The sequence below is a fragment of the Physcomitrium patens genome, chromosome 18 (assembly GCF_059467195.1).
Source record: "Physcomitrium patens ecotype Gransden chromosome 18, ASM5946719v1, whole genome shotgun sequence".
Lineage (NCBI taxonomy): Eukaryota > Viridiplantae > Streptophyta > Bryopsida > Funariales > Funariaceae > Physcomitrium > Physcomitrium patens.
In genome coordinates this window covers 10,871,974-10,885,303 of record NC_143427.1, presented here as the reverse complement: position 1 = coordinate 10,885,303, position 13,330 = coordinate 10,871,974, and the positions used below count along the sequence as shown (strand labels likewise).

The 13,330-nt window shown below is 35.1% G+C and overlaps 1 protein-coding gene across 9 annotated transcripts; it reads right to left on the bottom strand.

Annotated features, from left to right (window-relative positions):
• Window positions 1–6,772: 6,772 nt before the first annotated feature.
• LOC112295475 (putative xyloglucan galactosyltransferase GT15) lies at window positions 6,773–11,881 on the bottom strand. 9 transcript variants are annotated; one of them, XR_016498234.1, is made up of 4 exons: window positions 11,350–11,704; window positions 8,144–9,940; window positions 7,481–7,636; window positions 6,773–7,183 (listed from the first exon to the last, which is right to left on the bottom strand). XR_016498234.1 is itself a non-coding variant. In XM_090244279.1 (4 exons), the coding sequence occupies exons 3-4, from the start codon at window positions 9,732–9,734 to the stop codon at window positions 7,584–7,586; spliced, it is 1,644 nt and encodes a 547-aa protein (XP_090100405.1). In that variant the 5' UTR covers window positions 9,735–9,940; window positions 11,350–11,593; window positions 11,738–11,869; the 3' UTR covers window positions 7,385–7,583. The 9 variants fall into 9 exon arrangements, 7 of the variants coding, with proteins under 7 accessions (XP_090100405.1, XP_090100406.1, XP_090100404.1 ...); XR_016498235.1 differs by having other exon boundaries at window positions 6,862–7,183; window positions 7,481–7,726; window positions 11,350–11,703; XM_090244279.1 differs by lacking the exon at window positions 6,773–7,183 and adding an exon at window positions 11,738–11,869 and having other exon boundaries at window positions 7,385–7,636; window positions 11,350–11,593.
• Between the last annotated feature and the right edge of the window lie 1,449 nt (window positions 11,882–13,330).

Here is a 13,330-nt window from a genome sequence, read left to right as displayed (position 1 = left end):
AAGAATTATAAATCTTTTTCTATTAAAGGTACAAATCAATAGAAAACACTTTTTGATAGAAGTATACATATAAATTAGACTTGAATAAATCCATCTAGATATCGGAAAAGATGTAATTTTAAATAGAGCTTGACTTATTGTAAAAATCCTTGAAATTTTGATCTTGTTCCATCAAACTTCTCAAGCATATTAATCCTTATCTCCATCATACTTATAAAAGAAAGACTCCTTAGATTTAGTTGCAATGTCGATCTACTTACTTCTTTCAAGTGCACAACTTCTTGCCACAAACTTTGAACTTCTTCTATAGGCGTAAGCATAGTACTTCCATGATTCATGTTAAAAATACATGAGATTTTTATTCTTAGAGTATTAATAAGCTCATGAAGATCTGTAATAGTTGCAAATCTATTCTCACTTCCATTGAGAGTAGCATCCATAATCTTTCTTTTTATAGATAATTCAAACAAATTCAAAAAATTAAATTAGAAGAGAATAATCTACAACCTCTAATACCAAATAAATTTTTTCACAAAGATGTTTAATTTAATTTCTTTTAGAAAAAGATTAATATTAAAAAATATATTTTTTTAATTAAAGATAGATAGTTCGTAATCCTCAAAATACAACAATAGAAGTAGAATAATTCACTCACTTTTAAAACAAGCTAGAAACAATAAGTTAGTATTCTTATCAAATTTTCAAGGATATGAATCTTGAAGAAAGAAAATCCTCAATATACTCATGTATCACTGAAAAGAATTAAAAAGTCACTCAAAGATGATATATTATTGAATTAAAATAGCTAATGCCAAAGACAAGAAGACTAGAAAGTCTTAGAATAAGACTAAAGACTAGAAAGACATTGACAAGAGTGAAGAAAGCTTCATTCTTGTCTCCATATATATTCTTAATTAAAAACTACGTGGCGATGTCTTATAGGACCTCCAAAACATGTTGACTTTGCAAGACACGTATCTTAACTTGCAAATCAAGTTTCTTACATATGTGCTACATAATTAGCTTGTTTCACAAGCTACCAATATGTAATTAATTTATTGATCAAGTTTTTAACCTATCAATCAATTACAAATATATGTAAAGTCAAAACAACATCTATGAAGCTTTTAGAAAGCTTTTCTAAATTGTATTATGAAATTAATCTAATTTTATCTATTTCAACCTAATCATATAGATATTTACTAAAGTATTTATATATATATATATATATATATATATATATATATATATATCTATGATACTATTATCATCATCATCATCATCATCATCATCATTGATATCTTCAATGTTGCTCCTAGGAATTGTAGAGGACTTGCTCTTTATCTCCTTTACTATCTCACCTTCATTCACTTTTCTACTAACTTTATTTTCATCATCATCTTGTTTTTTTTGTTTTTTTATGTTTTTTTTTTTTGTTTTTGCTGAAATTGAGTATGTGTCCACAAATACACCATTACTCTTACTTGGATACATCTCTAAGTACTCATAAATATTCTTATATTTAAAAAACTCAACAATACAACTTTTGATGATCTTTTTGGCATTTGAACACATTAGTCTAAATGTCTTGGTACTTTTAAAATATCCAATAAATATACATTTTGAACCTTTTGCATCAAGTTTGGACCTCATATAATCTAATATTTTTGCATAAACAATGCATCAAAACGTCCTCATATGTGAAATATAATGCATTTACATGGATTTTATTTAAAATTCATATCTAAGGTGTTGAATATGTAGTATGTTCCTTGCCATCTCTACAATGGTTTAATTTGCTCTTTGAGCAACTTGATTTTGTTATGGAGTGTAAGAAGTGGAGGTTTGTCTTTCAATACCTTTAATCTTGAAGAAATCATCAAAATGCTTTGATAAATAATCACCTCCATTGTCTATATGCAATACCTTGATCTTATATTTACATTGCTTTTCTATAAGTGCTTTAAACTCCTTAAATTTTGAAAAGCACTCATTATTGGATTTGAAGATGAAAATCTACATCTTCTTTGAAAAATCATCAATGAATGTAATAAAGTATCTTGCTCTTCTAATTGATGGTATCTTCATTAGTCCACATACATCAAAATGCTCAATCTCCAACAACTTACTTGTATGCATTATAACTCTACTTGAAAATGAGGCTCTTTTTTGTTTACTTTAGATACAACTTTTACAAATAAGAAGCATGGCATTGTTGCATGATTGTTTAAGATCCAAGTTACTTACCATGGATTGGATTTTTTTTCATGCTCTTGGCATTCAAATGACCAAGGTATTAATATCAAATGCCAAATTTATCTTAATCATATAAAAATTAAGCAAATACAGCCACTTCAACTTTATTCATATTTCTATATTTGATGAAGTAGATGTTGCTATCCCTAAAGTCTTTAGTAACATCATCTATATCTAATGTCTTTACAAAGTATCCATTCTTATCAAATTACACCTTATAACCATGTATAACTAGTTTACTCATTAAAAAGAGATTTTTCTTAATTTTAGGTATATGCAAGACGTCCTTCAATTTAATCCTCTTAATGTTTCTTCTCACAAAAATCTCCACTTTAATGGAACATATTCAAATGGCTTATGTTATGCTATTACATTGTATAAAAATATTTTTTGCTAAAATTTCTTTACAAGTATCAAGTGAATACTTATATACATTTATATGCTCAGTGTCACCTAAATCAACAATCTACTTGGATATGACATCCATGGAAGTGCCTTCAGTTGCCATGAATATAAAATCATCTCTTCCAAATTACTAATATATATTATTAGTATTATATATATATATATATATTTATGAAAAATGACTTAATTTTCGATAAATAAAGTAAGTTTTCTTATTGCTACATTGATAAAAATAACTCTTCTTGCCTTGTCTTGAAAAGAGAGCTGAAATTTTATTTTGAGTTTTTTTTTTATTTTGAGTTTTTTTTTTTTTTAAATCACTTCATAGGCAAGTCTTGCCATTATGTAGTTTATTTCGAATTCCTTTAACTTAATAGATTCCAATGCCACAATGAGGTAGTTTTAGGACTCAAGAAGATTCATAAGTAAGGTCATGAAAATATCACCATCTTTTAAAGGCTTTTCAAAAATTGCTAGTTAGATTGTAAGAGCCTTTATCTTATTGACATAAACCATGAGACCTTTACCTTCTTCTATCTTGCAAGTAAAGAATTTCTTCCTTGTAAAGATGATGTTGGAAAAGTTCTTGTTCTTGATAGCAATTATGCCAAAAGCCTTTTTTTCACGTCTTTTGAATTATTTTTTATTTTTTATTTTTTTATTTTTTTAGCATCTGAATGTATGCTTGGAGGCTCTTCACTTTTATCTATAATGTCTCAAAGGTCCAAAGATGCTGATAAAAGCTCCATTTTGACCTTCTAATACTAGAAATTATTTCCATTAAATTACTCAATCACTTTCAAACCTTCACCTTTATTAGAAGCCATATTTAAGAAGAAGACTATTAAAAAATATCAAGAAAAGAAGTCTCTATGTGTTCAAAGTACAACTACTTGCATAGCACAAAAAATAGTGTATGGGCCCATAACCTATTAAAAAAATACAACAAGCAAGACACAAGTAAGTAGAAATAAAAAATGTTGCTCAAAAGAGAAGAGTGGAATGAGATGCCTCTTGCCTCCAATACCTTTTACTTATAAGAAGAATTTACATCTATTATAGTTGAACTTCATCTATGATCATGTTCATCCTTCTTTCTTTTATCCAACTTAAACCTAGATTCCTCTTAACCTAGCTGCCACTTAAAACCTTAGCCACTACATTAGTAACTTATCTTCATTCTTTTACTATTCTTTGATCATTAGTAATTTATTCAAAGGTAATAATATCTTATTCTTACTTTAACAATAATAATGTACCAATAAGATAGAAGATTTTTTGCTATAAAAAAGATAATTAATAATGTATATCAAAGGTTTATTAAAATATTATTTAATAGATGTATATTACTAGAAGCCTTCTTGATGACTTTACTTGGTAAGGTTGCCATGTAGTACACATAATAATAAGTGGCAGAATAATATATATATATATATATATATATATATATATATATTGTATTCACCTTATTTCAATCAACTTTGTTTGCATGAATCAATTAATATTACTGAATAATGCCACATATAAGACTAATAAGTATTAAATGCCGCTCTTGCATATTGTTGGGCATAATTTTTAATAAGTCTTTTATAGTGGCACTTCTATTTATGACCTTGGAAGAAGTTGGAACTTATTGAATTGCACTTAAATAGTTGAAACAATTATTTATTGAAGTACCTTCACCTAATATCTTTGTTGTGGATTATTAGCTAATTCTAATTAATGCAATCAAAGGAATATTTCTATTTACAACCATTCTACTATGCCTTTGACATATTGACAAAAATATTGTAAAAAATTATAAGCAAGACTTTATAAATAAGCAATGGCAAGAATTTTTGTAAAGTCGGCACTTGGTAGTACTTGTGCATTCTAGGAAAAAAATTGAAGCACAATAAAGTATCTTTTTCAAGTCTTAGAATATAAATTTTTTTAAGGCAATTATGTACATTAAAAATATATAAATTGATGTATACAAAGATTTTTTTTTTTTGTGGATTGGAGAAATAATATTTGCCACTTTACTAACTTTGTGATCTTTGTAACAAAAGACATATATGATATGCTTAAGCAATAGCTTGGATGAAGCAAATTTGATTTTCTTGATATATACTAATGCATAGAGCTTTATATCAAAAACATATATAAGGAATATTTAATACAAATCTCTTGTAAAAAGATGCACATCTTGACATTTACAAATCTAATTCCTTGCAGTGAGATCTTTTAAGATGTCAACTAACTAATCTGTCATTATGCATTAAAGAAGATTTATAAGTAAGTTACTTATATGTTTGCATGTTCTAAGAAATAATGAGACTTGCAAAGGAACTTTTATAATAATGTTTGGTCTGCCATGCTTACATTTAATTTAAATTATGTTACATGAAGAGCAACATTTTAATTTCAATAACTTTGACTGCCATTGATACTTATCAAAGCTAGATGTAGTTATCTTTTTATTAAGAATGCATTCAATTTTTTGTCCAATATATTGGAAGAAGTTTTAACAACCATCAATAGCCTTCCACCACATCAAAAGATATTTATACTTATGGAACTCTAAACTATGTCACAACAATAGCCACAACTTATTGGTAAACCATAGATGGTGCAGATAAGAAGGCATCCACCATGGAAAAATGATACAAAAAAAAATCTTTTTGGATTTGAGGACTCCTAATGCAAAGCATTTAGAATATCTTGAGGTGCATGTAGTGATGTTGGATATTGACAAACAAACTGCAAGTACCCACAATATAGACACGCAACAATAAAATAAAGTTTAAATTCAAATTTTTCTTATTAGTTTTTTTGTTGCTATATATATACATTAACAACTAACAAGAAAAATATATATGATATGATATTACATAAGTTATAATAATTGATTCCACTAATAATAATATAATTAATAAACAAATACAAGCTATCTAAATAAAACTTAAAAATTTATATGTATATTAAAATAAGTTTATTTTATAATTAATACTCAATTAAAAATATAATTTTATTAACTTTAATTTATTATAATCTTTTAATTTATTTATTTTTATATATAAATGTATATAAAATAAGATAGAAGATTTAATACTTTTTTCAAAGATTTGATTCTTTTTTCAAGAATATTTTACATTGATGTTCATGGTTCTTTCTTCTTTTGGTGAATCATAATTTCTTACAATTTTATCTAAAGTATAGTAAAAATTTATTTTTACAAGAATTAAACAAATATAATTCATTATATATATATATATATACATATAAAAAATAGAGAAAGAAAGAGAAAAAAAAAGAGAGAGCATAATCTTTAACAAAAGAATTATCTTTAGCACAAAAATTATATAATGAGACAAGACATACATAGAGAATAAATGATAAAATGAATAATTGTTCATAAGAATTACATAATTTTGATGATATTTTTCATAAATATTTGAATGTATAATTTTCAATAAAAACTACTAGTCAGTGAGAGAGATGTAAGGATATATTATAATTTGAACCAGAGTTTTTTAATTGATTATTAGATATCTTTTTAATGGATCCATTTTTGAACTAAGATATTTATTATTTATAAATGTGAACTAGGGTAGTTTGGCAAAACGAAATAGGTGAAAGATACATAGCATAGATGCATTATGGTTGCATAATGTGATAAGGAAGATTTGGTAGGTTGCCTAAGTCAAGAAATTGCTATTAAAGAATTTCTAATAATCCAAGAAAAAAACTTCTAAAATGAGCTAGATGTGATGTGAACAAAGAGCCAAGAGATATTGTAGCTAGGTGTATGGACATAGCAAGAATACTTAATTTCTTTATAGTAGGTGTTAGATGATTGTTGTATAGCTTGAAATCAAACAAAAAACAAGTTAGTCTCTACAATCTTCAAAAGATCGATTACAAGGAAATTTTTAATTAAGGTTTGGCTAAAAGAAAAACAACTGAGGAGTTAGAAGGTTTTAGTTTGGATTATCACTCTTCAATAAGACAGTGATTCTATGGAGGCTCAAACACATGCAAAGAGGAAGCTTTTTAACTAGAATAAAGAAACTACAAGCTCCAAATATGACAATCAAACAAGAGGCAAAGCAAGCAATGCTAGTCCAAATAGAAGAAACATGAAAAGACTTAGAAGGATGAGGAGCATCACAAGGTTGACCCCTCAACAAATTGGTCATTACCTCAACAAAATGATAATTCTAAAAAAAATAAACACCATAGCCTTTACTCGGTTTACATGGTTTGATTTCTGTACACAACAAGGCTTGTAATGTCTGTGTGCAACAAGACTTGTAATGTAGGTTTGAAAAAGGAATATGTGGTGCAGTGAAAGTCACTGCACCACACTGGAGAATAGCAACAGAATGTGCGGTGTGGTACGATGCAAGTTGGCAAAAAAAAAATGCTAGTACACTTTTCCGCCAGTTTCAAATTTTCTTCCGAGGACAATACTTTGCAAGAGCCACTACCGCTTGGCCTTGCCCGTTGACCAGTCCGCAGGACCACCGAAGGGACCATCCTGCACTTGTGTCAAGTGGCAACTATCACATAAAAATACCAAACACTTTTTTAAGGTCATATAGTAATATAAGGTATGCTAGGTTTTAATTAAGATTTAAAAGATATTTATGAGATTTGTAGACGGTGCCTACAAAATAACTGAAATATTTTTTAATAGATTTCCAACAATTTAGGGATGCGCCATCAAAAAGATCAAATATGTTGGTGATATGAAAAAACAACTGAAAAAATATCGTAATGATATTTCATGTTTCTACATGAGGTACTATAAATCATGACAGAGATGTAGTATTACCCTCAGACACCGTCAAAAGTAGCATGTAGAAGAGCGGTATCCTAGTTCCACAAGCAAAGCCTCACCGACACAATTAGCTTCATCTCTCCAGTTGTGATCACGATCAACAACCATCCGTGACCTTTCCTTTCTTCCAAGGTGTGTGTGTCCAAAACGCTGCAGAATATTGTTTCCTACATTAGATGTATTGATGGGGGCCCATTGATAAACCTACACTGCGAGGTCAAGATGTCCCATTGAAGGGAGCTGCACATGACGATGCAGTGTCTAGAAATCAGCACACAACTGATGAGTATCCCCACAACTCTCTAAAACACAACATGAAATCCTCACCATGATTGTTACCGACAAGTCACCGACACACGACGAGGCTCAGATCGAACAAAGCAATGCTGGTGAATGCGCATGAAACACTTCAACGCTGCCTAATTTCATATGGAAAGAAGCTGCAGAGGTTCACTCCCGGTACGATGATCGACTAACCAGAACTGCTGTGCTTTCTAGTAGATTGAGTGCTTGAGAGTAGCATGTACCAACAACGCAGCTCTGGGTACAGCAAAAACAATTATGGGGCATCTTGTTGGGCTGTTACTGGGGCACTTACTGAGAACTAGTTTTGGATTCTACTTGCTCTTGGTTAGAATCAATGGGATAGTGACGAACCGATGGTGGTGTGATTGCCTGAGGTCTTGTCCTCAGCGGGGAGCTTTTGGAGAAGCTTGTCGATTGTGATGTCGAACGCATCCTTGGTTTTGTACTCGCCCGTCAGTTTTGTGTTTCTGTACAAGAGCCGCGGAAACATGGCGAATATATTTTCCTGTATCCGGGCGATCTCCTCCTTCGGAATGCGCTCCAGGTGCTGCATCACATCGTAGTGGTCGTTCACAACCTTATTTTCGTCTATCAGGATGGAATAGTCGCTGCCATTGCCTGGTAGATGCCACAAGTACATCTTCACAGCTTGATTCGTGTTGAAGAGGACTGGAATGCATCCCGTGATGAGAGAATCGAAGATGCCTTTGCGTGTGGGGCTGTCGCCTCCAGGTTCTAGACAGAAGACGGATTCGAGGGAGATCTTATAAATTGTCTGGGGCCGGAATACACAGAGCTCCGTGGAGCAAATGACGTGATTACAGGTTTTAGATTTGGAACACTGGTCGAAGAGCTCACCACGCACCATGCCCGTCATGTTTCGACTTCGGTCGGATGCAGCGAAAGAGATCAGCTTAGTGCGTTTCGCGACTCGGATCTTAGCCTCCCAGGCTTGCAACGCGGCCTCAGATGTGGGATGGAAGTTCGTAGGGTATGGGATGGCGATTGTGTCTGCCGCCCATTCGCTTCGCTCGATCATGACCTTGAAGACATTTTTCAGCTCCGGCTGCGAGAAGAGAGAGCTTCCCCAACCGTGCGTGGAATTGAAAAGCCGATTGTGGTCCCAGAAGATGCGGCCCATGACGATGAAGTGGCGCCTGCCGCCATAGCGCTGATATGGCGCCTGTTTGCCCAACCACTTGACGAATCGTGTAGTCAAGTAATCTGTTTCCGTCATGTTGGGATTCTTCAAGTTTCGAGTCAAATCGGGGCTGTGATAGAAGGGGACGTAGAAAATGGAAGCCTCGTTTGGGTCGTCAGTCAGGCAGGGGTAGGTCTTCATTCGGCTGTGCCAGGACATGTCTAGGGTGAACTGCTCAGTTCGATACCAAGAATCGGGGGGTTGGGTGATACTCGACAGGGGGTCGGACTTTCGCAGTCTCAATCGCACCCCAAATCCGCCGTTCTGCGCGTCTTCGCACATCGTCCACCACGTTGACCAGTTCTGGCAGTTTTTGATGATATCAACGGTGAACTCGGTTGGCGGGTCGTACATGTAAACGTGCCGGCCTTCGCATTCCTCCGGGGTGAGTTTGGTAGCTTCGAAGTTGTACCCTACGGGAAGATCTGGTCCAGCCGATTCACAACTCTCTAAAGCGTTCGTGGCGTATGACCCTAAAGATCTAATTCCTTCCTGACTTGGTTCAGCACTTTGTTCGCATTCTTGCCCGGCAATACCCCCTGATCTCAGAGTCTGCTTGAACCTCGATGAAGTTCGAGGTCCCAGTCGCATCTCATCATATCCAATCCATGTGTACAAAAGGAAAACCAAGACGGCGCCGATTGCGACGTATGCCCTCCGCCCTACAGCAAGTCTCGATTTCGTTGAAGCGCGGTGATTTCCCTTGGTGGCCACAGTGTTCCATTGCGGTGCATACCCCATAGTTTCAATTATAATTTCGAATATGCTGGATCTGTAAATGAATTCCCGATTCCCAATTTTTTTACTCACCGGTCTGACTATTGTGTCTCCATTGCCACGAGTGCCCCTCAGTAGAAAGGATGTCAAAATATCCGTTCGAACCTGTCAGTGGCGAGAATCAGGCTCTGAAATACGCATTACTCTAGCTACACGCATCTCCCCAATCCCTGCAATATAGCACAACTCCAGCTGAAAACGGCAAAAATCATTATGTACGGCTATTCTAGAGGCAAATGGGACACAAATAGCACTTTCTCGCAATCGGCTGGTTTTGGAGAATCTGTACAGGTTTTAATTGCAAAACATACTATGCCTTGGGTCCACAGAACAGTTGCTCTTTCTATTAAAATCTATCCATTCCGAGGGTAATAGACGTTGCCCAATGCAGTGAACCCCTGTGGGAAGGCAAGGTGCGGTTGAGTTCCAATATAACACTTTTGGATAAGGATTTAAAGAGAAATAAAATGAAAAAAAGTGGCCCCTACGAAAAAAACCTCAAGAGACAATCCTCACTTCGGGCCAAGTATCTTTCCCCTAGTGGATGCATTCCTAGGCCCCGACCCACGTAACACAGGCTCAAGTTCGACCCTCTCCGTTTCTATGGACCTCAGTGCCCTGATTGCGTCAATGTCACAAACGATGTAGGTTGTGGTTGACTATTCATTGGAACGGAAGAGGAGACTCCTTGACAACAGTTGCAGTGTATCAAATGAGGGGAAGCAACCAAAAATGGACAGGTTCGGGAAAACGACACCCCAACGAAAGTGTTTTTTCACTGGAAGGACGTCTGCCATCGCCACTGTTTCTCAACAACACGGGATTGCTTTTGACCCAGCGGCGTGTGCAGAACGTATGCTGTGTCACCAAAGCCATAGTGCATGATGGATTTGCAATCGTGGCTGTGCGATAATTTCTTCGACGTTTTTGTCAACTACAATCCCATTTGTCAAACTTTAGCAACGAGTTCCTAGATGAGATGAACACGGAAGGTGCCAGCAAAGGGATGGACTCCACTGATTCAGCTTAACGTAGAGGCCTCTTTTCGAATGGAGGCTAACACAAATAATATTTCCCCATGCAACGGGACGGAACAAAAGATGGACAATACCTGAATAGAAACCCGATTGATACCTAAGCTTAAGAACTAGAGAGAAGTTTGATCCGAAATCTGCGACGGCTACTTGATTTCTAATCCTTTGAAGATGTAAATGAGCACATATACTCGGCCAGGTAGAGCTCATGAAAATTGGGCACCTACAGCAGTTACTCGTTGCAAGAAAGGAGTGTTTTTTTCGTACTCATACGTCTCCAACACGGTATTTCCTTAGCTTCTGGATCAGCCATCACCTGTACGTTTTATGCTAGTCGAAACTATCGTGTTCGAGAGGCTGTGGTTGCGCTAACCAACAGGCGACACCACTGTAACCTTCATCCTCTCGACGGTGAGACACGAATTCTAGCGAGCGACGTTCAGTGCATCCAACCAACAAGTAAGACATCCTACCGACAACACAGATTCGCCGCTCATCCCAACGATTCATCACACATTCACTTGAACCAAGATCGTCACACCAACCTGTGCTGGTGACAGACTTCGAACTCAAACCCACAGGAGCAGGAGCCGTTCTACGGCATCAAACAGTTCATCGATCATCTAGGAGCTCGGCGACGCCCACAATTCGCCTCCACCCGAGCAGTCACATTCCGTCTTGAAACAAAACAACACGGGACCACTATCCTTGTAAGCAGATGAAGCTCCCGTGATTTTCTTACTAAGGCTCCCCTACTATCTGCTTTAACTCCCGTTCTCTACTATGGCTCTGGTGCATTCCACTTCACTACTTTTAGATCAACGAAGTGAGAGATGTAAGCAGGAAGAAAAACAGTGACGAGACAACAGTACAGCAAGCACCTTGTAAAAAGGGGTGCGAAAAGGTTTGCGTTTGAATGATTGAAAGGCATACCTCGTGCACAGATTGACCAGACTTGCGGAATACGGACTGCGTCCCCACTGCAGGTCTAGCTCGGCGCTCACCTGTAGTCCTCGGAATCTGGATAGAAATGTCAGAGATTTATTTTGACTAGAGCCCTGGGTTCCGGCATTGCATTGTCGCCTTCACCAGATTCTACAAAACCGTGATGGCAACGTGCAAAATTAGGTCATCCTTGTTGGAACATCCATCTCTACTTCATCATCGAATGAATATCGTATGGATGACCTGAGATCCGACATTTGTGGCGAATACTCAGATCACTGTTACACATGCACTTAAGCCTGCGACAGTGGTCTCGCAGCAAGTACGTAAGCTCCTATCTGTTTTGTTCTTTCATTTATTATTCTCTCAATCCTGTAAACTCGACGGCTCCAACTGAGCAACTGTCTGCAAATCCCAGTCATTCTCCGCCATATTTCCTGAGTTCCTTGTTCACCGCGCTCGCTGTCTCATGCTCTAGCCGATCGTTGCACGCGTTCCACTTCGTATGACAAAAGCATGCATCAACACCATTGCGATCTGTGGGCCCCACTGAACGCCAATTGGTATAACTGCTACTATTTCTAGCAGCCTTATTCTGGTTATACTTTCTGCGTTCAACTGTTTTTAATGCATGGTTGCCTCTTTGATTGTCCTCAGAAAACGAGTCAGGTTCATCTGAATAAATGCAAAAATGTTATTCTTGAGTTGCTCCAAGAGTTCCACTACTTCCACGTAGGCTTTATAGATACTGGTCACGAAACTGAAATGGAATCGTGGGTCCCATTTCTTTGTGGAGGAAAATTTATTAGTTTCATGGAAATATGTTAATGAAACGTTGCTGGGTTTTCGCTTCAGGTTTCTTTTCATCTTGTATAATACTTTGATTGTTACTACACAACAGACTCTTGGATGAATAACTCTACATACTACAAATTGCAGTCATGGTGTCATGAGGGTGTTTCATGTTTCTAGGACAATAGACACTTATTACAGAGAGCGTCATACTGGATGGACACTGTGGAATTGTATATAATCTAACTGAAAATAGGGGCCAATGAGAGAACGCCAACCTGGAAATCGACCTAAAATAAAAACTTTTAACGAAGATGAAGCCTAAGTTTTGGAGAGTGTTATTTGAGGCCACGAATGGTGGGCTTTTTTCCTGATTTAGTATGAAACTTTTTATTGTTCTTAAAGGAAAGAGTGATTAAGGCAAGTGTGTGTTGCCAGTAAAAAGAAACCATGAACGCAATCAGTCACATAAATTTATTTTCCAAATATTATCTTCAGAATATAAATATATATATATATATATATAGTATTTTTTGGAATATTCATATATAATGATCATATTTTATAATATTATAATAAATTTAAAAATTAAGTGTAAGTTACTCTTCAGGTTAAAATGTGGTTTAATTCAAAACCAAAAATTGTTATTATCAAATAGCAATTTTTGGATTAAAAAATATTTGTCCACAGTGAATCTTTATTTTTATTTTTTTTATTTTTTAGTTTTTTGTGACTACTTTATAATATAAATGTCTATGATTCTAAAATATTCACCATTGTTATTAAATG

Coding starts and splice junctions, on each gene's coding strand:
- LOC112295475 (XM_090244280.1), bottom strand. CDS start 9,734: ATGGGGTATGCACCGCAATGGAACACTGTGGCCACCAAGGGAAATCAC. Junction 7,637..8,143: donor AGGCAATCACACCACCATCG/GTTCGTCACTAT, acceptor AATATTCTGCAG/CGTTTTGGACACACACACCT.